Genomic DNA, 27381 nt, shown 5'->3' on the forward strand with positions numbered 1-27381 from the left:
ACACAGAATATACCTAATCCTTTTGAACACACTTTCAGGTTAAGACCGGACCCACTGATTGAGTAAAATTTTCACATATCTACCTACATATAGGATTAAAACTTGGTAAATAAATATATATTAGGTGGGATGTATAGAATATGTGTGTATAAATAGGATATTACTAGGTATCTGTAAATAAAATGACGTACCTAACACAAATTCCACGCAGTACCATGCTTTGAGTGAGACCTCTGTTGCAACTGGAACTAGGAATTCTAGGCATTTTGTATATGAGCTAAATGGGCTACATAATGTTAGCTTTGAGCTGCAACCTGCAACGTAATTAAGCTGTGAGTAGCAGTGGTAATTGCTTGGTTCAGTGATGATACTACAATACGCGATGTTTGATCTTAGTGTGGAGAAAATTGTGTTGCAATGTTAATTTTCAAAAACTCATTGTAGAAAGGAAAGCTTGACATTAGAAATAAATAATATTTATAGCGTTTTAATGTCACGTTGGTATACTGCTTCGGTCACCTATTAAGATAGTGTTTTACACTTGACTACACAAGTGTACACTGAATTGATTTTCAATGAACGAAGCGTATATTTAGAAAGTTTAATCTGCCCTTTTATGGCGTCAGCGACATTGGTCGATCGATTTTCATTAAACAGAAAAAACAGTCAAAATTGGTCGATATGTTCGGGAGCATACCATAGACAGAAAAACACAACCTACAAATTTACAAGTAGGTAGTTAACTTCTTACTTAAGCCAACATATTGTGTTATCACAGCTAATTCCCTTATATCTAATCATGATAATTTCATTACGTTAGGGTTGAGAAACCTCAGTAGGCATTTACGTTGAAACCCAATATTTTATCCCGAGAAACGAGCCTTGGGGCTTGATCGGTTCTAAAGCGTGTAATATATCAAGTGCTTACCATCGTCAATAAGGATTTATAAAGGTTTCTTGATAGAAGATAATATACTTACCTACCTAATCTTGGGTCTAGATAATATTTTTTTTATTATATCCTATTATTCTAGTGACGAACACCAAATAAACAAGAATTACTCTTTCTTCAGGAGAAATCTCTAGAGTTTTTAAGGCATAAAAGTCCGAAATGTTACAATATTATTAAGGGTCGTTTTGCTTCCTCGGTATTTAAAATCCACATTTATTTGAGCAATTGACCCGCATTCCTTGAGAAATTCTTCGGTCATCCAGATAAAAATAAATAGTTTTTAACAAAAGGGCAATCCGAAACTGAAGCTATGTCTCAAATTAGACCCGCGGTTCCCGAAATTAGCCCATTTAACAAACAAACAAACTTTTCAGCTTTATAATACCTATTAGTATACCAATAAAATTAACCCTTTCCCAAGTATCTACTAGTAACCTTTTGATTTAATTTCGTTTATCTTTTCAGATGCTGATGCGGTGCTCATAGTGTAACAATCCGGTGAATTTTCGTGTTGCGAGTATCGGATCTAAACCCCAGTACATATGAAGCGCAAACTATGCAGAACATCATTTAACTGCGAAGATATGGAGGAGCTCAATGTGGTAAGACTTTGATATATTTGTTAACTATTAGTTACTGCCCTTGACTTTGCTTGCATGTTTTTATTTATAGAAATAGGTACCGTGTGAAGTATAAAAAAAAGAAGACATACCCAATGAGAATCATTTGATGATGACAGGTAAAAATATCAGGAAAGAAAAAAATGGACAGTTTATTATCTACAATAACAAACTCCTTCACGATTTGTTTTTACCTCTAGAATATGCTAACGGACTAAAGGTATTTGAAAGTTTCGAATATGTAGAAGTTTGCTACTTTCGATATCTAAATATACCTACTTAACTTGTTGAACGCATAAGTTTTATTAGCCTCTAAACATGGACACAATTCTGACATTCTGAGAATCTTAGACTATTTATAGAGTACTCATGAAACTATTTGCTTATTAATATTTAAGTACAATAATAGTACACCCATGAAAGGATCCACTCATATGGTATTTAATACCTCTAGTTTCTGTCCACGGCCATAGAATGTAGGATAAAGCCTTATTGTAGCAATTTCCAATTACTGTTGTGATGTCCCAGCTAACATTATTCTCGTACGGTACCTAGTTAATCTGTCCTTTTGACAATAGTCTGACTATTCATCGTACACTATACCTGAGATATTGAGTTCTATTCAATATCTATGGAGGTATGGATATGTTTTAGAGAAAATTATTAAAATAGAAGTGGGTCATGAAATGATTTCTGCCTTACAGCGTTTTCACATCATCGGATTTTCCGCTCAATTTTTTCGAGCGACATATTTGCAGGGGATTTAAGAGCGTGTACGTCAACCGCGCGCCATTTGGCCTAAAATGGTACTTTTCAAACCACTGTTTCTCAGTAACTACTTATCCTATAACTATGTTATTTTTTAATAACGCAAGGTAATTTCACTGTCTATATAGTTAATTGAACATAAATTTCAATTTGTGTAGTTTAAATACTTAAAACCCCTATAACGTAACAGATGTTTTATAAAATTCCCGTTCAGCGTCTATTTCGAAGCTTAAATTCATGTGAAAACAGTGGCAAATCTAATCATATTTATTTTTTTACTCATAGACGAAATCCCCATGCCTATAGTTAGTTGAAAACATTTTTGATTTAGGTCTCTATCTTTCAGAAAAAAATATTTTAACAATGTGAAAAATTGTGAATTTCAAATGCTTTTTTTACCTATCTATCTTACTTAATTTAATATAACAATTATTTACTATAGTAATATAACTCTTTCTTTAAAACATAAACTTTATATTATAATTTAATCTTACGTTTTTATTTTTTTATAAATTATTTAAAAACTACTATAAAACGCTGCACGCGAGTCAACTCAAACCAGACCGCCGCAAGGCTTCACAGAGAGAGGACGTGTCGCTCCGTCACATCGCGTAGGGTGAATAACCTCTGCCGTGGATACCGAGAATAGAGTACATTTCAAGCGCGACCAACAAATCTTGATACATTACTATTTTATTTAAAGCTCAATTTTGAAGCATATTTTTTTTATCGATTGAGTTGAAATTTTGTTTGAATGTTCAGTTTTAATGACAATGTATGATTCTATATCCAATATGGCGGTATACCCAAGATGGAGAAAAAAATGTTTTTAATGCATTCCCACGATATGGGTATCAAATGAAAGGGCTTGCTATGAATAACTCGAAAAAAATGTGTCGCGAGTCTAAATCCAATATGGCGGACTCCTTAGGCTAGAAATCACTTATTGCAGATGTCTGTTACCAATCGACCTTTATTTTTTTTTTTTTCATTTTGGATGTACCCAAATTTTGACTTTTGATCTCGAATAACTTTTGAAGCATATAGGATAGATAACTTAAAACTTTATTTGCAATGGTAAACCCAAGCTCTTCACCAATATTTGGCTTTCCGGCAATTGTTGTTATTTGACCACAATTTTTCGGTCTGGATGGACTGGACCATTCATATAAACAATCAATTTTTCAAATCGGTCCAGGCGTCTTTGAGAAATCGAGAACAATCAAATTGAGAACAATCACAAAACAATCTAATTGAAACCTCCTCCTTTCTTTTTTTGAAATCGGTTAAAATACAGAAACTCTTAACATTGTCATTAATCATCAGTCGACTATTTAGTACTGTTGAAAATTGTATGTAATATACAGAAAGTCTTCAAAACCAAGGTTTGCATAGGTGCCCGATTTTTTTGCAAAAGAGTGTAAGTATTAACGACTTATTTTCATGCTTTTATATTTTAGACATCCATAGACTTACACTATTTTCCCGCTATTAACTATTTACTAAATAATATATTTTTAGTTCTACCAATTTCACTCGAAAGGATCAAAATGGTTTGTGTGACTATACGTGAAGTATGATAGGCACGCACACAGCCGCGACGCTAGTCTGCGCGGTTTTTTGCGTTGAATTACCTAAAGTTGACATCGCGCGCCGAGCGTACACGCTCTTAAAGGCCTTATACGCGACTACAAACAATTGACATCTACCTACTCATAGAACAAACAGGTTATTGCCGCTTGTTAAAACTAACAAAAATCCTCTAGTGTGAAAGCACTGTTAATAAATGTTGTTGATTTGTCTATAAACATTTACTGTGGTTCAAACCACCAACTGAAAACTTATACTCAATTTTACAGCAGTTTATCAAAGGCCGAGAATTTATCTAATGAATTACCCAACATACTAGAACTACTTTTAATCTGTTTGGTCAACTTCGTCCCTCAAAGGAGTATTTATTCAGGACGCGAACTTCCCATCGCGACGAGTCTTTTACAAAGCAAATGTGTGAATTCCTTGATTAGATACGGTCAGCAACAAGAGTACATTGACACAATGACAATTACAAAATACCTAGCTGAACACAGAACAGTCATAAATAACCTGAAAGGAATTACAAAAGTCACAAACAACACAGCGATTGCATTTCAAATTTTCATCTTGAAGGGTTGATCATAAGGTTAAGCAACGCTTTGCGTGGTAGTTCCATGGATGGGTGACCATCTTATCATGATGGCTTACTCCGAGTTTCGGATGGCACATGGACTAGTTTGGCAGTCATTACAGGTAATCAGAAGGTAGAAAGTCTGACAATCATCCTTACCTAAGTGGATATCCCTCGACAAGACTGGTAAAATTGTGTGGTGAGGGCCATATAGACAGACAGTCGCTCCATGCAAAACCCTGAAATTCAGCTGCACCCGATTAACTTACATTTGGAAAGGCACTTTATGATGTATTTTAAATTCAATATGAATAGACTTATTTTGCTGTTAATTTTGTTTGCTTTGATAGAGTTTTTTGCTGACAGTACAAACTTCGTCAGTGGTTAGTATAGGTATGTTTCCCTTAATTGGGTGACACCCGGGGCCGAGTAGGCTAAGTAATTAGTCTATGCTTGCCAATTGTACCTTATTATGGAATCGTGTTACAATATGTAACTGTTAACTATCTATTATTTAATTGGAGGATCCATTACATGTTTGTCTTAAGGTAAATCAAACCACGATGTTACCCAAAAATCTGTAATATCCATTTTGTTTTATAAGAATATTTCAAAGAGCATCTTAATGCTATTTTAACACATTAAAAAATAAGTAAAATGACATAAAAATATAAAGTTAATTTTATTCGGTGTGCAAGAAAACCTCATGTATTCACCACAGCATATAAACACGTCATGTAGAGCTTAACCAGGTTTTGTATTACAATAACAGAACTATTTATAAACTTCAATAGAAAGGAAATTAGAATTTATCGAAAACTCTCTGAAAACCCGATGCCCTACTATGAATATTAAATAGGTCGGGAAGAAAGCGGTTCTCATAAATAACTTTTCTTGAAAACAGGTAACTGAGTTAAACGTTAGACATCGATAAATTACGTTTAACTGGAAAACTCACAATCTTAGAAGCAATCTCTTGGTTATAATGTCTTTAATACTGTGGGGTGCAATTAATCCAAGTCTCTTTAATTTCATCTTTTGATACTAGGTAATCTGATAAAGAGAAAACATCATTTGTTAATATCTTTACTTATCTCTAATCGTCGACCGTGAACATACTAGAATAACATATTATAATTGTCTGACCTAACAGTCACACTTAGCACATAAGAACCTCAATGTAATGACAACCCAGGCCCCCAAGATACAGGCAGCGCCTAGTTTGGGGACCACAGAATTGATGAAAATGTCTCCCGTGGAGTAGTTACAGTGTACTTACCACTTTATAATTCATTTAACCTTAAGAAATATCTGTAATTGAACTGTGGATCAATCAAGTTTTATTATTTTGTTTATTTGTTAGTTCTTCGTTTGCAAACAAAAAAAACAGCACACCCGAAAGATTTGAAAAATTATTTCGCTGTTGAAAAGCTGTACTCTTCCCGATTGACAAAGGGTAGGTATATTTTATCCCGGAACTGTCAGTACTTTGAAACTTTAAAACTCGCACATTTGAGAGGTTTTTTTTACATCTGTGAGACTTTTCGAATTCAATAGTACCACACTTTTTTAACGCATATTGTGGGCACAGAAAAAAAATACTTTAAGCCCGTCTTAAATAAGTTTTATAAGATTTAAACAAATAAAAATTGCAAGAATAGCCTGTAATAGCTATTACAGGTACCTAAGGCGTGTCAACCTTGTGGTCGTAAGGTCATAAGTTCGACTACACCCAATGCACTACCTACGTAAGCAAACCCACTTCACATAAAGGCATATTTAACATAGTCGTAGGAGTTTCTAATAACGTATAACTCTAAAAATACGCAGCAATTTCCATCTCATATCAGAATAAACATACGACAACATTTACATTAATGACCCTTAAAAAGGAGACCATTAAAATATAACAGCCAGAGTTGCCAACTTTTGACTTCGAGCTACAATTTCTACTAAATTGAGTCTGTAAGTGCACTCCGCTAACTGGTGCCAAAGGCATGGTTTAAACTGCAAATACCTACTATTTCGTGCACATTCTTGGTATAAACTGGGGCTTAATAGAACAACTTTATGCTAGACTAAACTTGACTTGGACCAAGGAATGCCTGAAGCTTATTGTCTAGTGTATAGGCTCTGTCTTTGATAGAAACGCACATAACATAAGCCTATCTAAATAATAATGTTATTTGATTAAAAAATATATGTAGCGTTATTTTTGCGACACTTCTTTTATGCATATGCACATGCAACAAGGGTAATCATGCAAATGTACATGCACAAAGGGACAGTTCGACCGCACGCAATTCCATAATTACATCCTAACTAATATTATAAATGTGAAAGTAACTCTGTCTGTCTGTCTGTCTGTCTGTCTGTCTTTTCTTCACGCCTAAACTACTGAACCGATTTGTGTGAAATTTGGTACAGACATAGTTTGGAACTTGAGAAAGGACATAGGATAGTTTTTATTTAAAAAAAAAATATAAAAATAAAAAATAAAATTTATTCCGGACATATAGCGCCATCTATTGGTTAAACCAAAAATATGCCGGAAGTCACTATTCCATGCGAACGAAGTCGCGGGCAAAAGCTAGTTTCTACACAATATTGGTATTATGTAGGTTATTTATAAGATACCCACTAGATTTTATTTGCGACTTCGTCCACGTGTAATAGTTACTTTATGCGTATATATTTAAATAATCAGGTCTTCAAGAAATCGATTAGACAAACTTAATAGCGTAGTAGTTTACTATACTACGTTTTACTATCAACTTTTAATAAGGCGCTACTTTAATTTCCTGTAGTTTACATAAATATTGAAGAAGCTAGTACACATTATACTGAGCATTAGAATATTTTGCGATAAATTACTTCTAAGTCTTTCAATTTATGAGTTTTTTATTCGGTCCAATATTTCTAATAATCTGTCGACTATAACAAAGTAATTTGAGTAGAACTTACAAAATTATTAAGTTACACCATTTTCCATTTATGTTTATTCAGGCAATTAGTTAATTACTGTTTCAATAGTGTTATAATTACTGCTTTAGCAACATTATGTGATCATTAATCATTCAATGGAGACTGATTAGATTACAAAACGTGTGCTGAGCGTGAATTATAAATGGTGAAGTCCAGATACAAATTAGAAATCTTTCTACTTAATAAAGCGAAAGTCGGTTTGTTTGTTACATTTTCTGCTGCACTATAAAGTAGATGCGATAGATATCCACGGAAGAAAAAGAGCCTGAATAGCTTCTAGAAGGAACGATGACGTTTTAAGAAGTCGGATTGAAATAAAACAACATTTATTTACTAAATAAATATATAATTAAAATGACAATGAAACAGACTTGTTTATAAAGAAAGAAGAATAATTAGTTATAGAAATTAAAAGACTGGCAGCATTGAACATAATATTACAAAAAATCAAAAGAGAAGGTGCAAAATTGGCTGAACCATTTTGTATTAATATCTTGAATCTACCACGTAGACCATGAAGAGCTGTGGTTCTTTTAGCAAACATATTAGGCTTTCAATACTATAACGTTGTACAATATATATAAGACATCAGTAAATCAATCCTCTCCATCCACAGACTCCTCTTCATCGTCTTCATATAATGTTTTTGCATCTGCTGACTGCTTAGGCACCCCGATAGAGGCACCAGTCACTGAGTCTCTAAACTCCTCCTCAATTCTATAATAATGCATCTTGAGGAAGTCTTCTTGAGCATTCAGGGCAGCTCTTCTTTCTTTGCCCTCAGTAAGGGTAGCATCCCAACGGAATCCTACCTTATAAGGATTCTTTTTAACCATTTTCGCTGCTGACTTTGCAATGAAATCAAATTCCTCCATGTATTCTTTCTTAAGAGTCTCTTTGTTATCAGTCAGAAGACTCTTTTTTGCTACATGTGGCTTTTTTATAGCTTCAGGGAAAAGTATAGCTACAGTATCGTTGAAAATAGTTTTTTGGTTTTTCATTATTTCCAGCATTCTTCTTTCCTTCTCTAATCTTTGGGTTTCTAATTCGCGCAACGGTTTCTCATGTTCTATCAACAATCCTCTATTGATTCGTTTCTTCACCGCAATTGTTCTTTCTATTAATTTTTGTATTATCTTTTGCCATCTTTCTTCAGGACCTACAACTTTCATTCTTTCCAATCTTCTTGCTTCTAGTTCTTCTTCGCGCTTTTTTCCCTCTTCTTCTCTTAGCCTACGCTTTTCCTCCTCTTTTTCAGCCAAAAGTGCTCCTTCTTTTCTTTTAATTTCAAGTAAAACGTGCGGATTCTTTTTAATGAAATTTTCTTGCCAAGTAATAAAAGATTTCATTACTTTTAATTCTCTTGCTATCATTGCTTCCATTCGACCTATATAATTCGGACTTCCTAACATGAATATTGGTGGATTTAAGAACATTCTAAAGGAACCATTAACATCACTCACACCAATTATATTTTTAGCCAGTGGCAAGGTATGAAGACTAACACCTGTAAGCATGGTTCCGGATAGAGTTTGAACAGAAATGGGCTTGTCACTCTTCAATAACAGATCCCAGGTTTCCAGATCTCCTTCAGAATTAGTTAGAAATAGTATGCTAGGCTTATATTGTGACCAAACTCCGTCCGTTAAACGGTAAGGACGTTTTTTCCAAATTATTGGTCGACCTAACAATTTATCTGACCAAATTGCAAAAATTTTGCCACCTACTGTTAATGTCACAGAATCAATTAATGGATTTTTCTGAGTAGTAGATATGACACCATCGTGTATGCTGCAGCAATATTTTATATCACTGTATTCAGAATTTACCACTTCACCGGTATTAAATTCATGGCCCTCCCAACTTGCCCGAGTAAGTTCTCCGTTCAGTGTACCAAAGTAAGAAACGTCATTCATATCGTCTTCTGTCTGTTTTAAAATTTCACAATTGAAATACTTTCTCCCAGTGCCATTGTTTTTTGGTATGTAGACATAATTAACACTAGGTGGAGTTATAGCAAAACTCTGTATTGAATATGTCCAGGACTGTCCTGCAATACCTAGTATAACTTTGTAGCATGGTTGTAAAATACGATCCAAGGCTTTGAAAGGCGAAACATCGACAAGTAATCCGGATGGCCTTCGAGGAACTCGTTTTGATTTTTTAACCTTCTTCCCTTCTACAAAAGCCATGTTGTCGACTGACATGTTCCACATCAAAATACCGCCATCTATTGAACTGGACATAAATTGTAAAGATGTTTTGCCTTCTGGCATAGGGACTACTTTTCCCGTAGGAGTAACTAAAAAGTTTGGCGACATCCACTTGATTGCAGAAACTGGACCAACATGACAATTCATCAAACTACTACAAGCTGTACAATTTACTACGGCCCTGTCTTGCACCGTCTTCATCCAGCCCATGTGAGCATTCATGGCGATTCGGTATTTTTCTCTCGTTTCACTAAGAACTTCAATTTTTTCAACGTTTTCTAGTTTATTAGTTAAGTCCCATATCACAACTTGTCCGTTAATTAAACCGCCAACCAGAATATTTTCATTAAATGGACAAAATGATAGAACTTTTACTTCGCGGGGTGCTTCCAAATATAGTTTTGGTATTAAACTATCTATGTGACTCCAAATCATAACGGGATTTAAACCATATACTGCTCTTTGAATTGGATCTTGACGTGGGGTGGTATGTGTTTTCATAACTGTCGGAGACCCATCAGCGTAAGAAATTGCTACAATGCCAGACCACATGGGATGAAATACTGCGCTAGATACATACTTGTCTTTGGCTCTAACATCTGTGAAACAAACATACTCTTCAAAGGTCATGGTACCAAGGGTATCAACATATTTTTGGGTAACCAGATTTGGATAGTCATTATAGTACATATCCATTACTGCATTAAGTTCTATCATGGACTCCATTTCGGACACTCGTGATGACAAAAAACCATTAATCATTTTCATATAGGATGGGCGACGCATGCGCCTCATTGCTGCTCTATATGTAGCCAGTCCTACTTCATCAACGGGCGGCTTCTTTACATTGTCCTCATCATCTGAACTTTTGTCGTCATCGTAGTCCTCCTCTACAAGAGCTATGTGACTAGCATCACCGCCGCCTTCTGTATCTCCCATTTGTCCTAAAGCATCAGCAATAGATTGCGTCCACATATTTTTTGGATACCTTAGTTGTGTTTGAGCAACTCTATCTACAAGAGCAGGAGTAATCTGGGACCCACAGTCCACTCTTCGACGGAATACATTATTAAACTTTTGTCTGTATGGCTTTAACTCTATATACCCATCTCTGACATCGCTGCTGTCTCTAACAGTAAATTTATCAGGTTGGTACTCAGTAGGAAACTTAGCTTTTATCTCCAACTCCATTAAAGTTCTTTTATTGACAGGCTCTAGTTCAAGTATTTCCTCTTCACTCCCCAAACTTATCCAAGGCCTAGGTTTCTTTTGTACCGCCTTTTCTAGTTTTTTTTCTTGCCTTCTTATAAATCTGTCAGACTGCTGCTTACAATGGTCTCGAGCTTCTATAGTGACACATACATAGAAGTCGTCTGTATTCTTTGATTCGTCGACTATGTAGCCCATTAGTACCTCTTCCTCGGTGTATTCCTCAAACTCTTTCTGCAATGAAAAAAATTCGGAGAGTTCTCCACCGAGATCAATGGATTCCATGATTTTTGCCTTGCTAACAAACTTCCATGGGTACTGCGCATTGATATGAGTTCCTATGAGCATTTCTATTTGAGCTTGGGTTTCTTCGCTAAGAGTGACTTTGTGTACTCCCTCGACTTCATATTTAGGAATGAATCGTTTTCTCCGAGGTTGCGGCTGTTGTTGTTGGTTGCTCATCGACGACATTTTGGCTTCCTCGGTTTGAACTGCAACCAATAAATATATAGACCAATATAATTAAGCTGAATATAATAGTGACACACGATAACAACGACCTTATGTTTTTAACGGAGTGACAATGTCACATTTGACTTACGTATATTGCGATAAATTGTTGTTGACCAAATAGTTCGTATTATTTTACCAAATAGTATTTGTGTTCAACGCTAAAACTAATACTTTTGAAATATAGGAAAAACCAAATCTGTATTATTCTTGGATGTTACTAATTTATTAAAGTGGTAAAATGAAATATGTTATGAAATAATATGTACCATATTGTGTTACAGGAAGAAAAATATATTTGTTTAGGACAATTCTTTGTATTGTGATTATTCAGTGGACTACACTAATGTCCTCACAAGGTATATTCGAAACATTTAACCGTCGAATATACTATAAAAAAAAAATACAAAACAAACTTTTCGTTCACAACATCCATAATTCCTAAAGTATTTTCATTTTATTTGCACCAGTCAGTTACATACGTTGCCTCAAACTGTCTCAAATATTAACCTTAGAACCCTCGTCATACTTAAAGTGTCAGAACGCTCTCATGAGGTTTCTGACATCTGTCTCCGGACTTCCACCTTCAGAGTAACTTCTGTTCACTGTTGTGAAAAGCCTATAGAGTTTGTTGTTCAGACGTCACTTACATTTGTAACTTTTGTGGAGGTAAATGAGAAAGTTTTGTGATGAGAATTTTAAATGCCATTTGTTTAAATTAATATTAGAAAATAGGTACATGTACTTAAGGAAAACTAAATATGTATTATTATTGTTGGAAAGTAAAGAGATGTATGTATTAGGTGTAATTTACAACACTCTAAAGTACCTAGAATTTGCTATGAAACATTCTTAATCGAAAAGAGATTTTTATGAAAACAATCTTTAACTTATTCATTATTACCTGCTTGAACCAAAGTCTCATCTTGTTTTTCTTCGACAACCTGTGGTGGCTTCTTAACTTCTTCCTCATCTTCATCGTAACTGGTCTCTGAGGAAGAGTTTCTTCGTGGTGGTGGTGGCACTTCTTCCTCGCTGTCTTCCGATTCCTCGAACATCTTGACACAGGCTTCCCACCTGGAAATATGCCAGTTTGTCACAATTTATGATCTTGACAGCACTATGAAATCTTGGAGTTTAATATACCAGTAGGTATTGTAGGTATTTATAAAGTATAGAAGTTCGATTTACACTATAGAATTTATGCTATGTCATGACTAATTACTTTGTAGATAATGTTCATAATCCTGATAGTTTGCAAATATCATTGAAATTTAAACGAATATGTTCGAATATCGATAGTTACGGAACTTAGAAAGGCTGCCAAATTAAAATAATCTCGAACGCCTAAAAGAATTGGAGTTAAAATTATTATCACAGTACCAACACTTTTTACTTTCAAACAAAAATGTTTAACAAACGATAAAATCTCGCCTCGGTTGAGACAAAGTGATATTTTAAATGTTACTTCTCTGAAGTTATTCTTTCTCACAAAACTTTGGAACCCGTATTACTTATGCTTCTGAACAAAGTTTGAAACACAAATTGTACCTTTTTTAATCTGGGGGAATTGTTTCTTTGCTCTTGAGGCGTTTATAAAATCAGTATTTTTGCCTCGTCATTTGTCAAGCATTTTTGTTATAAAGTATAGTTATCGGCACGGATATTGAGCCCTGATCTTCACCTGCGCAGAAGCGATTTATTGGTCTATTGCCTTATGCGCAAAGCGATCCCCACTCTTCCGCCGAGAGCTCAATATCCGTGCCGATAACTATAAAGATTGTTGTTTGTCATGTAAAGCACTGGTACTCAGCTGCATCTAGTAAGCCTGAAAGCAGACTGCAACTAAGTAGGTAAAAGGCTAGGCCAATAAGGATTACTTCAATCTAAATTCCTTCAAATTACTACAATTCAAAATAATTAAAAAAATCGCTCAGTCACAAAATCAAAATCTACTTAACTATGTTTTCTCAAACCTAACGAACAACTATTACTAAACGCTTTATATTAATTCGTACTTACTTAGTCTGCTAAGTTCAAAAGCCACAAAGTCAATTTAACACTTGAAAGTAAACTCAAAAACTTTGATTTTAATTCAGAAGCAAATATTTAAATCTGACAAACAAGTGAATTTGTGTGTTGTTAGTAAACAAATGGTTACTTTGGTAATAGTAGTTACGCATGCGCCAATGTACCAGGTACCAAGTGGCACCAGGTACAGGGGTACCGAGTCTTTTGTGCAGTTGACGGCTGTCAATTTTCGAATGAAAATTGCATTTTTTGTGCTAACTGACTGCAGCTCAAAAATGTTAACATCACCTTGGTAATATGCCTTAGAAACACACTGGAGATCCAGTGCATATTAGAATAATTTGTCCCCACAATAAATATTTTAAGTGGTTCGGAGAGCTCTTAAAGATGTCGATCCTGATCTCTCTGAGGTCATGGCATAAAGGCGTCCCATTGGACTATTAAGTAAGAGATTAAAAAGTTCAGCTGCCTTTGAATATTTCGATACTAATAGGTTCAGTAGTCTTGGCGTGAAAGCGCGTCAAACAGACAGACTTTTGCTTCCAACATACTCGGGAAAAAAACTGTGTTAGATGCTAAATCAATAAACTAGATGTGTCAATAGGTTCTAGATTCACTAACAATAGACTTATAGCCTACAAATTGTTGGCCCGAAGCCAATCTGTGTCTATTCTAGACTCGACTATTGAGAATACATTTTTGTTACCAGATTTTCCTAATAACTGCTTTGGGTGGAATAATTTGGTACTGTATTTATTTATGGAATATAATGGCTATTAAGTGGTTGCTCTTAGACGTTGTTATTTTTCTTTTTTAATATTTTTTCTAAGTATAGTCTGCCAAGAAACTAGTCTACCAATTTTGAAAGGTTTCTATAAATTCTAATGTTGTTAGGATTCTAATGGAGGAGAATTAGGAATAGGTGATTTAAGTTTACAGTCATCATTATTCTCCTGCCTTTATCCCAATCTTATTTGGGGTGCAACATGTGCAAACATGGTACGCCATGTTTTTGCTGTCTATTTTCACAAAGTTAAAATAAATCTGAACTGTATGGTGCTAGACCACATATTTGGCCGACTGTATACTAATATAAAACCCATACCCATACTTACTTATAGATGAATTCAACATAGGTAGATACATAATTTAAATTCATAATGATTGACAGCATACCTGTATGTAGGTACTGATCTATGTATTAGGGTGCCTGTATGTATGTAGGTACCTATATGATCTATTTCCATAATTGAGACGTTTCAATCAACCTATATGAACAATGTAGGCACATGATTGATATTAATTTCATTAATTAAAGACAGCTAGATTAAATTACCTAGTTATGTCAGCAATTTCATATTGGTTACATATCGAATATGTATATTTAGTTATATGATACCAATTATTAATATAGAATGTATTAGCGGGACTGTCAGACATATTGAATCTAACATTGTTAGGGACCATAATTGTAGATAGGTTTATTATAATAATATTGTCATCTGCTAAGCCTTTTACCAACTATATTGAGGCCGGCTTTCAGTCTAACCGGATACGGCTTAGGATCAGTGTTTTAAATGACCTCTTATCTTTTTTTTTTTTTTAACGACGTCAAAAATCATCAAATGACCCCTCCCGCTGTGGGTTAGCAGCGGTGAGGGAGTGTTCTGACACTCCGAACAGTGAGAGTCTGCTCTTACTGAATAAAAACCGTCGTGTTCCGTCATAGGCCTTTTATGTACCAGGGCCGTGGTATCTCTTTCGAACAACCCGCAGCCCCGGCAGACCTTGGCCCTGCTGGGCCCCGCTGGGGTTGCTGACATCTCTTTGAGGAGCGCGTGGAACAACGCGCACCGTCGACACGGGTCTGTCGTCTAAGTAGACAGAGGGACGATGAGCCACCCGAACTCACCGCCCACAGACCCACGATTACCTCTTATCTGACCTCCACCCCCCCGTAACCCAGGCAACCTAATGCCCCTTGGCATATTATAAAGCTAAAGATTGTGTTGCTTTGTAACCAAAAGCTCCGAAAGTACTGAACTATCCATGTGGCATAGGCTATATTTTATCCCATTACGACGTACTTCCCATCTCCACGGGAGGAGGGTGAAACTTCAGAAAACAGCTTAAAAGTTTAATACACCCATCATTTTGAATCTATCAAAAGTTTGTTCGGTCCCCAACAAACAAAAAATGTCTATACACATCAGTTACTTAACCCTTTTTGAAAGAGTTTTTTTGACCATTTTAACCCCTATAAAGCCATATAATCCGGATTGTTGGGAAAAAGGCTTAAAATGACAAATCATTTCAGACGGCGTTGTCGAGACGGAAGGAGTCAGCAGCCCCGCTGACGGGGGAGAGAGACAGCACTATATTCCGTCACGGCTTCGGGTACCCTCTCGCTCTGGTGTTACGATTGCGGGTTTTACAGGTAAGTTGGTCAAAATATTTAACTAAACTACTAGGCCCACCATTTTTTTTTCGACAAGTGCCTCTACAATAGTTTAATTTCTATTTTTCAACATATATTTGACTTTAGAGTTAGGCTGAATATTCACTACAGGATAAAACATAATAAATACTATTCATTTACACAAAGCTCTGGACATACAAAACACGTCATGACCGACATATCGTTGATCCTAAAAAGACCGAACATAGATCAATACATCTGACAGGAGATGGAACTTTTAACAGCACGGATGGATAGATAGATAGATGGATGGATGGATAAGTTTTAAATCCATGGGGATGGATTGGCTCAACGGTGTCATCAATCAGTGTCGTCATGTTTATTCTTCAGTGTACATGTTTTATGTGAATCTTTATCCCTGATCGTAAGAGTGCTAAATATTTCATACATATTATACCTATTATGTGTTCTGTCATACTGCTTTCCTGCGGCTTCACTCGCGTCCCGGAAGGACTACTGCCCGTATCGGGACAAAGTTAAGCTATAGCTTATGTTACTCGGGGAGAGTGTAGCTTATCACTAATGAAAGATTTTTTCTAATCGGTTCAGTAGTTTCGGAGCCTTTAGGGTAGAAGTAAAAACCAACAACAATAAATATTTCCTCTTCATTAGAATAGAATAGAATATTTTTATTTTGCATTATAATTCATAGATAAAATTAAGAGCTACACTTTACAGATTTTTTTAAACTACATATTTTCCCTAACATGAGGAGTGATCAAAATGCATACCAAAGTCAATTAAATAAAAATATTTCAATTAAAAAGCTGCAGTTGTTCAATATGCATAGCGTATGTAGGTACACGAAGGTAGAAAATATGCTCGTGTCATTGGCTCGTGTATTAATAAAACTAAAATGATAAACGGATTAGATTGTACACGAGTAACCATATTTATTTTTATGAAATTCAAAATATTGAGGAAGTGAACACGGAAATTGATTGAAATTTTCATTATTATTTTGCAATACTTTCTTGATGCTTCGGGCGGTTTCTTATGCATTTCCGAATGCTTTATAGCATCAGTATAGAAAAGCACATATTTTCTTATCCACCCCGGGGCTAATGCAATTTCCATATAAAACGAGAAATCGTGACAAACAAACCCACTTTCCGTCTAAAGATTTTATCTTTGCTAGAAATGCAAAGGAAGATTAGCAAAGATTTCAATAACTATTCTATTCCAACAAATACACTCTTTTGCAAAAAAACGAGATTTCGCATAGGTATCATGCGAAATCTTGGTTGTAACGACCCCATGTATGTTTTGATCTAACAGAAAGGTACATCAATCACTTGCATCAAAAACTGTATTATCATTTTGCTGAAAATCACTTCAAAACGCCGGCGAACTTTCTATCATTAATTAGGCCCGAACGACGCTTAAACAGTTTCTTCAATTTAGAAAAACACTCTTACTTATGCTTGACTTACCTTTTTGATGCCAATAACATACTCTAGTAATTAAAACCTTTTGAAACATACATAAGGTTTTTAAAACCAAGATTTCGCATAGATGTCCATTTTTTTTGCAAAGGAGTTTATACCTCTATAGTCAAAAATATATTTCGCAAACGTTTGCAAATACACAAAGCGATGAACTGCGAAATGAAACAGTCATTTCTTCGACTATCTCTCGACAAACTTTTTCTCTTATCCAAGTTTTATATAGAAGTTAATAACTACCTAGACAGTTAGAATAAAGTTTTGTCTAATAATAAAGACCGACTATCATAATACGAGTATTTCATTTTATTACGAGACTTTTTTGCTATTTTGGTTCGCCATTTGTGTTTCCATTTAATAGAATTAATAAAACTCAAGTAGTTGTTTATTTTCTACTAAGATATAGGTAGGTACCATATGAAAGAGATTTCTATAGAAATAAGCAGTGCCTTTGTTCTTGATTGTTATTTTTTCTTCTTGTCTCATTTATGGTGGGTACAGCTTTATTTGTGAAATTACTTTTTATCAAGTAAATAAAATTAGATTTTAGTAAATACTTTACAACATGAAAGATTATGATTTTAATAATTTTGTCCTATCGTTCTCTTATAACCTAGTTTAGCTGTTAGTTCCTATCGACTTATCTATTCCAAAAGCTTTTCTTTGATAGAGTGACAAAACATACAAACTTTCGTATTTCTCACACAATAAGAGAAAATGTAACATAAATAAGAAGTGACAAAATAAACAAAGGTCATGTTTGACGTGAAAATGTAATAGAAATATGAAATCTTTATATCGAATGCATCTTCCTCAGCGAAGCGTCAGAATACCCCACACTGACGACTAATCAGTTGCCCAACAGTTGGCCCTCATCATCGCCCGAGCCTTTTCCCAACTATGTTGGGCTCGGCTTCCAGTCTCACCGGATGCAGCTGAGTACCAGTGTTTTACAAGGAGCGACTACCTATCTGATCTCCTCAACACAGTTACCCGGGTAACCAAATACCCCTTGATGAGACTGGTGTCAGACTTACTGACAGCGGACCCAAAGATTAGAAAAATAATTTAAAGAAAACCTTGATTCTAGTCAAAGTTTGAATTTTTTCTGATACCAGCTAAATATCCGATCATTGTAATGTGCGTACTACTATTCATCTTCATACTGATTTATGAGCCTAAACAAACTATGGGCAATGGGCCAACTAAAAGTTTGCAGTCTGCGGGTAGTCTAAATATTGGCGAACGAATAGCGTGGCCATGACAACTATGTCTGACGGATATACGGAGTGTTACCACAAAGAATTTTTTGTTTGTTTCTTGTTATTTTTTGTGGGAAATGGACGGGTTGTGGTTTGATTGGTATAGAGAGGAAGTTAATGGAAAAAGAAAAATTGCATTTTCTGTGATTTTTTTTGACAAATTGATTTATAAGTAGAATGTACTAATCAGCTTTAAATATTCTATTGTTTCGTATAGTTGTGTCTGTCAGCCTGTATTTAAAAAAATTAAAAAATGATAGCAATTTTATTTTAAGTAGACATTCGTAACGCACAGATTTCTTTCTTATCTTCTCATATTTGATATAACTTTTAGGGTAATATTTTACCTCCCGTTCTGTCTACATGTCTAGTAACTGAACATTATATTTTGACGATTAAGTTTATTCTATATTACCTATTGTAATGTTGGCCCTTTTCAGAAATAAAATCTTTCAAAACTAGTTCATGTTAGTCACCGCGCTACAATTTCTCGACAGTGCAATATTTCCCCTTTATGTCGACGTCACTATTATTGTGTACACCATGGATCATCCGCAATATTGTACAGCTTTACCAGGATTTCCACATATAAATACGCTCCATTTCGCAATAAAACCATGCCTTCATATTTGATAAAACTACGATTATTTACAAAAGGTTCATTTTCACTGACAGCATAAACGTCCACTTTTCTTACAACAACTGTCTACTTCGAAAATTCAATGTGAAAAATTCAAACAATTCAATTCAAAAAATTCAATAGTACAGCTATTTCAAGAAATCTGACGTCGGTGAACTTGATATCTATGATATTGATATCTACCTATCATTTGCATTTTTTCTGTGAATAACTGCTAATGCCAGATACTATCTACCACGAATACCACAAATACAAATATAATTCTAAAGAAATCGTTCTTCTTCAAGAAGCTTTAAAATAACAACAGAAAAAGATACTCCCACTTCAATTTAATTCAATTCCATGACAATCGAGATTGCTCATTACAAATAGAAGCCTTGCAATGTATTCAATAAAGCTCGGAATCATAAATAAATTGTTCATTCATTTGCCAAGTGCCAACCAATTATATTCCGCTATTGAATATTCAAAGCTTGGTGCTCGCATAGATTGAAATATCTTGTGTATTAAATATTAAACACGGGCTCCGTAACTTACCTAGCTATCTTCTAAATGCAGATTTCACGAAACAACTCGCTTTGTTAGTGAAATGTTAGTGATATCTGTGTCTACTATTCTAGGAAATTGTGTATTCCAAAATGTACCTGTTAGTTTTCTCTTTATAATGCTTCCTTGGCTAAGTACTTATAGAGTGATATTTTGAAAAAGTAGGTAAGTACTACTAAGGCTTCCGTCCACTTCAGACTTTTTGTAGGACATATAATCGGACCGATTTTTGTAAGATACTTAGACTAGGATTTTCTGACCGCCGATATTGTTATCAGCGTCTTCTAATTTTCTCCTACAAAAATTGGGCACCCATTATCAGATGGGGGCAGGCAACCTAGCAAAGATTGGCCTACCTAAAAGTACTGAATTGAAATGAAACGAGTACAAAACCATATAAAATATGTAAGTAATCAGTTAGCAATTCAGTATCACAGAGACAGACAGACGAAAGACACGTCATCTGAAATATCATTTCGCATTACAAAGCGGGACGTCCCCATTTCAACATGATTGATTGCTCTATCCGATGCATGTAGACGATGTGAACATTCAGATGAGTGGCGGATACATGGAGAACAAAATGACTAGTGGAGATGTAATAATGTGGGAGTTCGGGGGACGAGAAACGTTAGTGTCTTCGCCTTTATACGCCTTCTTTGGAACCAGCAAACTATTTTAAAAATAAAATTATCAATAAATCAAAACCATTCTTAAGCAGTTTGGTTTATTTGCCAAGGATCCCAAACGCGTCGTTCGTTCTAGTAACTGATCACGCCTACAGTACGTCACTTGACCTACAAGAAAGCGCATGACCTACCTTCCTTATGGCATCTCTGCATCGGCATCTTTCCTTCATCCGTTGGTGTATATCATCGCTAGAATGCTGTGACGTCACTTTGATCTAGAATGTTCCATTCGAATGTCTCTTGTGAGGCTAAGGAATGACGGATTGAAAGGAATTTTGTTGGTATATATTAAAGGTGGAAAAGTGACAAATGACACAAGCGTGGGTGGTCAGAAAAATCAAGACGTTGAAGACTACTAAAGGTTTTTTCTGCCAAAGAAAACTGTCTTTTTGAAGTCAATCCAACTAAACCATGTTTTTTTATCATTTAAGACTATTTCTTTAAATATTTTTCTTCATCATCATCTCAGACATAGGACTTCCACTGCTGAACATAGGCAGACCTATCTATAGATATCTTAGATTTCCACAGATACCAGATATTTTTCTTACAAATAATTAAAAATGGGTGATTAAAATCTAAGCTTATGAGTGTTTAAGCTTTATACTACATACTTGCGAAACGTTTTATTTATGTGATACATCGTTATAAAGAAAGATATAAAGATCTTCAAAATATAAACTTTTAACAAGGAACCAACTTGAAGCAATGACCAGCCACAATTCAATTACTCATCAAAAGGGTTTTCTTTCTAAATAAAGTTACTGAGAAGCTATCGAATTGTGTCATCCCGACAATCTTTACTTAAGGTTCTATCGGATTACGAGCAATCGTCAAACGAACCAAACTTGTAAAAAGCCAATAAAGTATTTACTATAGATACTTGGAAGACACATAAAATAAGGCTGAGAACTCTCGTTTTAAGGCGGGTTCAATGTCAAGTATTTTTTATATTGTTGATTTTAGAGGATGTGGCTTTAAATCATACCATCTTTTAAGCGAACTTTGACAAAAGCTTTGCTGTTCAACGCAGTAATGCTGCCAGATACCGTTAGTCGGTAGCATTGGGGAGGAATTTTTAGAGCTTTTTGCAATGTTTTTGTATTATATCGAAATAAATAAACGATTTAGAAAGAAAATATTCATTTCTACGATATGCATAACTTCAAAGCTAAAATCTCAAAAAAAAGAAAAATAACCAACAACAACGATGTAAAGTAACAATTAAATAAAATTATAGTTTCAGTTCAGTACTCTAAACCCTGCAAGCGAAATGGACTATTTCACCTCGCTTTGCGGCTCGCCCACGCTATAAACTAGACTCATAAGTATCCACTACCTAACCTTACTTGAATAATATTGCCTTAACCAGCCCCTAGTTCATAGTTGTCACTGGACTAAAATAATACGCCATATATTATGTACTTTGAGTACTTTCTAAGTATAAGTATATCTTGGATACCATGGAATGGCTGATAAAATGGTGAAGGAAAACATTTCGAGGAAATCTGGACTATTCAATTTGAAATCGCCAACCCACATTGAACAAGCGCGGTGATTAACGCTGAATCCCTCTCCGTGTGACAGGAGCCCTGTGCCCAGCAGTGGGACGATAAAATGGTGGTAACGGTAATATGCCATTTGTAAGACTACCTCGTTGGTCTAGAAGTCGCTTATCGAGTCAGACGACTTTAGATTTTGTCAGTTTTTGCACAGCAGTCAACGGAGTATAAAGAGTTTCGCAATGTTAACATTAAAGTCACACTTCGACTTACTTCGTTCAATTTTCCCATGAGTACTTAGGTACTTCATTTATACATGAACCATGAGTGGTGAAGAGAAGACATAATCTCCAAAACTACGACTAGTCACAGAAATAAATCGGCTTTATATGTATTTATAAGCGTGAGAAGCAATAAAATGATCATAAATATTATATTATCCCTAACGCTGATCCGCCTAAAAGGGCTCGGCTAAATTTTATTAACTTAATCTCTTTGGGTTCAATCCAATCCCGTTAAGTTTTATATGTAACTTTCAATTTTGTTTCAACCTTATTCGATCATGTCGCTTGTAACTTCTGTATTAACTTTTTTGGTCCAAGGTACTTATTTTAATGGGCCTTGGGATTGTTGCAAAGAGTCACTGCGATCCTGGCAAAGGGTTTTAGAAGCATTCAGATGTTTTGTAAAAAAACACATATGTCGGCAACGATTAGGTATCCAAAGCGGATTAAATGTTTGAAATAATAAAAATGAAAAACAACAACACACTTACCTACAAATTAAAGTAATTTCATTTCAGTCAAGAAAAGGGCTGACGTATTTTTAAAAACCACCAACGCACCTGCAACACTTCTGGTGTCCTATTTCCAAATGGCCAAAAATTCAAAATCACCATCTTCAAAAATGTATTTTGCAGCCTATATTTGAAACTGGATAATTATTATTGTTGCAGATAGTATGCGGCATATCAGCTATGGTGATGGGCAGCGTGGCCTTCATAGAGGAGCGACAGAAATTCAACATGGGGCTCGGTATACCTGCTGGAGGCATCAGCATATTGGCTGCAGGTAAGGCATTAATACACTAGATATTTCTACAAAACCATAAGTAGATATATGTATGTAGTTATTCTAGATTAGATAATATTGAACTTCAAAGTCACTAAGTCGTTCTGTATATGTTAAGATCCTCCTAATGACTAGCAGCCTTACTTATAAACGTGAATTAAATAATAAGTAATACTTAAGGGATGTTGAAGAAAATTCTTACTTATAAACTTTGCTTAACATGTCTTAACCAACATTTAATTACTACTTAAGACTTTAAGTAGTGATTAGTTAAATGTTTCTTAGAAGGTGATTAGAGATTTAGTAGTGGTGATTAGTGAGTGAGAAGTAAGGGGGTTAATAATGAAACGTTACTCAATTTTAAGTGATGCTCGCTCAAAGATCATTTTGTCACTGTCAGACTTCCACAATTTTCTTAAGTATTTCGAAGTTAGTGAACAGTTATTTATTTGTATTGGGATTCCTGTTTATGAGTAGTAACTAAGTAATCAAGTTAACATGAAATAAGACCTTTCTAAAATTCTCAGTAGAGTTCTAATCAACAATGAGTACTTAAATTAATTCCAGCAACTAGCATCGGTTTTCTACGAAACCTAAATACCTACTTCTGGTTTTGATAAATTCTTGGAACAATTTATTAACCTACTTCTCAAAAAGGGAGAGGTTCTCAATTCGTGGCAATCTTTTATTTAATATGTATTTTAATTTGGTTAATATACAAGCTTCCTAGAATTATTTACATTAAAAATCCTGCTACAGAACCGCTACCACTTTTAATCAGAGTAAAAAATAACTGCAATATTTTAACTTCGCTATAAACATTCGAAATTAGTTTAAAACTGTTTTAGCCAATTACGAGTTTTTAGTATACTCGTTAAAACTATGCGATACCTACCAACTTTATGGATAATTACAAAGTTAAATAAATATCAACAATATTGTTTGAAATTAAATTGTTGTTGGTTGAAAATTAGATTATGGTATTATGGCAGAAACAGTTGAAATACTATGAAATATTAGCATTTATGATATGACTTTAAAATAAAGGGATGTAATACTAACGTGCAATCATAAAACTACAGACTGATACTTGGTTTATCGATGACGCTGACTTTACGTTCCCTCCCAGGTACGGGGTGTAACACTGCTAACTTTCAAACTTAGTAGGACTCACAAAATTATATCGACTCAACCCAGGAATCGAACCTAGAACCATGCAAAGGCAGCCGCATTCGCGACCAGCGTGACCTGACACAAATCAGATAGGTCGCCCCCTGGAGACTTAGGCTAAATACCAACTTTTCTTATGAATGCTAGATAAGCCCTACTCCTTTAAAATAGATAATCCTTAACTTCCCACAGCGGTATCAATTCACACATCACGAGGCTTTAGCGCGATGTCAGGCGTAGCGGGAGCGGGCGCGGGAGCGGCGAGCGTGCTGTGGGCGGCCGCCGCGTGTCTGCTCATAGCCCTCGTGGTGCAATGCTGCAGAACTATACTCGACCCTCCTGGGATTGATCATGGGTAAGTGGACGCCATCTACCCAGGCGAGGTCGGAGTGCCGCTGGGACTTTTTAGTGGGTACACCGGGGAGTCCCACACACCCCTCTCCCGAATTAAAGATAAAATGCCAAAAAATGTGGTTAGAGACTAGCCATGAACAATAAACTTGACTTTGTACAGGATTCGAACGGCGAGCTCTAGTAGGACAGTCTGATACACTCAATACTACGCTAGCGCCGTCTAGTCATAAATATCACATAATTCGATTTAAAAAGGTCTTGTTGATAAAGCCCAGCAAAATATGTAAAAAAGTTTAAGAAGTTTGAAGGAAAATCTGAAGCCTCTCAAATACGCGACGAGAATTTTGTGGGGATAAGGTTTAATGATAAATTAAGGTCCAAAGTTATCTTAAGTATTTATGGACCATTAAAATCACTTTACGTGTGATTAACTTTTACTTACTCCAAAAATTTTATGAAAAGAGATTACTTAGCAATTCGACCATCAACCAAGTACCGACACTGCTTCAATAGTCTAATCTTATAATTCAGCCATAAAATTGTCAAAAATATTTAAGTTATGATAAAAGTATCAATCTTGAATATTGTATCGAAAGTACCTATATTATGTCCCAAATTAAATTCAAAAACAAAGTGACTGATGAAATATTCATAATCCGTGACAGTAAACAACATTAAAATATTTATGCTTTATTGCGAAGTAACAGAGGTGTAGGTAATTATTTGAAAACAAATCACAAACGTTTTAATGGTTTTGTTTTGCAGACACTTGACAAATACCTACTCCGATACCAACTATTTCTGTACACATAATACCATTCATAAATATTCTTAATCCATCTAAACGCTACACTGACTTGTCATAGCAAGATTATTAACATGTTCTTCTTCTTACAGTGACGGCCCCATCGAAGAAGACACAACGCCATCTTCCCGCGATTTAGTAGTAATCGCTTGCGTGCAAATCGCTCTCGCGGCCGCTACGCTCCTCAGTGCGGCGGTCTGCGCGCGCATAGATTGCGGAACTTGACGGGAGCCACAGCGCACGCTCACGAGACGAAGAGTGAGCGAAGCGCCCGTACCCGCTACCGCTGCCGCTTCTGCCGACATTGTGATCCCACCCGAAGAAGTTATAGTCGAACGAGAAGGCAGCAGAGTTGCCTGGCTTATATAAATATTTGTAATTTGCGAGTGGTGTCCAAACTTAAAAAAAGTGAATTGTACTAGAGTATATTTTTAATAACATTAAAATATCGGTGTAAAGTTACTTTGTGTCGGTGTAAGAGTAAGCTGTAGTTTATCATAATCGATAAAAATATGTAGATAATGATCAGATTGCTAATTGTCACATAATTGAACATCACAAAAGTATTTACGGATAAAAAATAAACAGCTTGTTTGCCTCCAGCTCCCGCATTGAATAAACAAAATGCACATACTAAAAGTCCAAACTATAAAACGAGACTCAAACAGAATGATAAAAATGTTAAATTAATCCGGTAACAATGAGTTTGGATTAAACGCGTGGCTTCGTAAATGTTATGTATGAACCTGCGGCTTACGTTTCATTTCCCGTAATAATACGCCATTTTACTCGCTGAATTCTGCTGATAAATTGTTATTTCAGCCATGTTAAACAGAACGTATGATGTTTACCTACTATTTGTAGCAAACTTCCTCTTCGATCAATAGTAAGTATGATTTTCTGAATCTTGATCAAGCGTTTTACTTCGTCAATACCATGAAATCCAGCATTTGTAGATTATAATTTTCGTGTTTTCAGGCTTTCATGGTTACTTTATAATATACTCAAATACTATAGAAAACATTGTTTGCCTAGATTACCTAGATATTATTGTCTGTAATAGAGGATACCAAACGATAACTAGAAGGATTCCCCAGGGCACGACTATCGGACCCGATACAATGTTCAAGATTGGAAAAACTATATTTATTCACATTTTTTTCATGATATTCTTATAGATATTCTTTCTATCCGTTTTTTTTTCATTTAAAAAAATGTTCATACCCAGAGCTCGCAATTTGCATAGTTCTAACAATATTTAACAGAAAAAGCAAAGCTAATTAGAGTCAACGTCAAAACTGCTTCAGATTATATCAAAGCCGTTTGTTTTGCTCGAGTCTAAGAAACTGTACTCCTAAGAAATAAACCTGGAAAATACGCAATTAGCTCAGACTATAGTGAAGTTATGAGAGCAGCTAATTTGCCTCGAGAAATTTTAACGAGACGGTAAATAAATAAGTAAAATACTTACCTGCCCAATCTGGAGCATCTTAACTTTCTTTGCCAAAACCTTAAGCATATTTAAAAAACTAGCTTATTAAAGTTTATTGTTCCATATTTTTATTTATATGTTGTTTGTTAATTTAGCTATCTTGACCTTTATTTGCGTTTACTTTTGCTAAGTGTATAGAGAAAAATATATTCTTAATTTTAGCTCTATTTGCTGTGTATTTCACGCATGTTGTCTACTTAGTCAATGTAAATATTGCATTATTTTCGTAGATTTAAAGTTAAGATTGTCTATAAAAATCAGAGAAATCATGGTAGACATAATGAGAGGTAAGTTTAGATGATATTATGTACAAATATTTTCTTATTGGTCATGTAAATATTGTAAAGTTAATTAATGTATTAACAGTCCTACATAGAATTATGTCTTATGTCTAAGATAATTGTAGAAACATTTTAATTTTGATTAGAGACGTCTGTAAAAACTATCACTTTTCTATTAAATTAAACATTTGGAA

General features: G+C 35.1%; 2 protein-coding genes across 2 annotated transcripts; one reads left to right on the plus strand and one right to left on the minus strand.

Annotated features, from left to right (window-relative positions):
• Positions 1 to 1416: 1416 nt before the first annotated feature.
• On the plus strand, positions 1417 to 26360 carry LOC110374349 (uncharacterized). The gene is made up of 5 exons (XM_064037340.1): positions 1417 to 1554; positions 15770 to 15889; positions 22971 to 23085; positions 24448 to 24610; positions 25507 to 26360. The coding sequence occupies exons 1-5, from the start codon at positions 1495 to 1497 to the stop codon at positions 25637 to 25639; spliced, it is 591 nt and encodes a 196-aa protein (XP_063893410.1). The 5' UTR covers positions 1417 to 1494; the 3' UTR covers positions 25640 to 26360.
• Positions 7898 to 11468, minus strand: LOC110374348 (dynein axonemal intermediate chain 3). Its single transcript, XM_021332022.3, has one exon. It carries the CDS (start codon positions 11380 to 11382, stop codon positions 8086 to 8088), a length of 3297 nt encoding a protein of 1098 aa, XP_021187697.2. The 5' UTR covers positions 11383 to 11468; the 3' UTR covers positions 7898 to 8085.
• Positions 26361 to 27381: the final 1021 nt, after the last annotated feature.

The sequence above is a fragment of the Helicoverpa armigera genome, chromosome 12 (assembly GCF_030705265.1).
Source record: "Helicoverpa armigera isolate CAAS_96S chromosome 12, ASM3070526v1, whole genome shotgun sequence".
NCBI classification, from domain to species: domain Eukaryota; kingdom Metazoa; phylum Arthropoda; class Insecta; order Lepidoptera; family Noctuidae; genus Helicoverpa; species Helicoverpa armigera.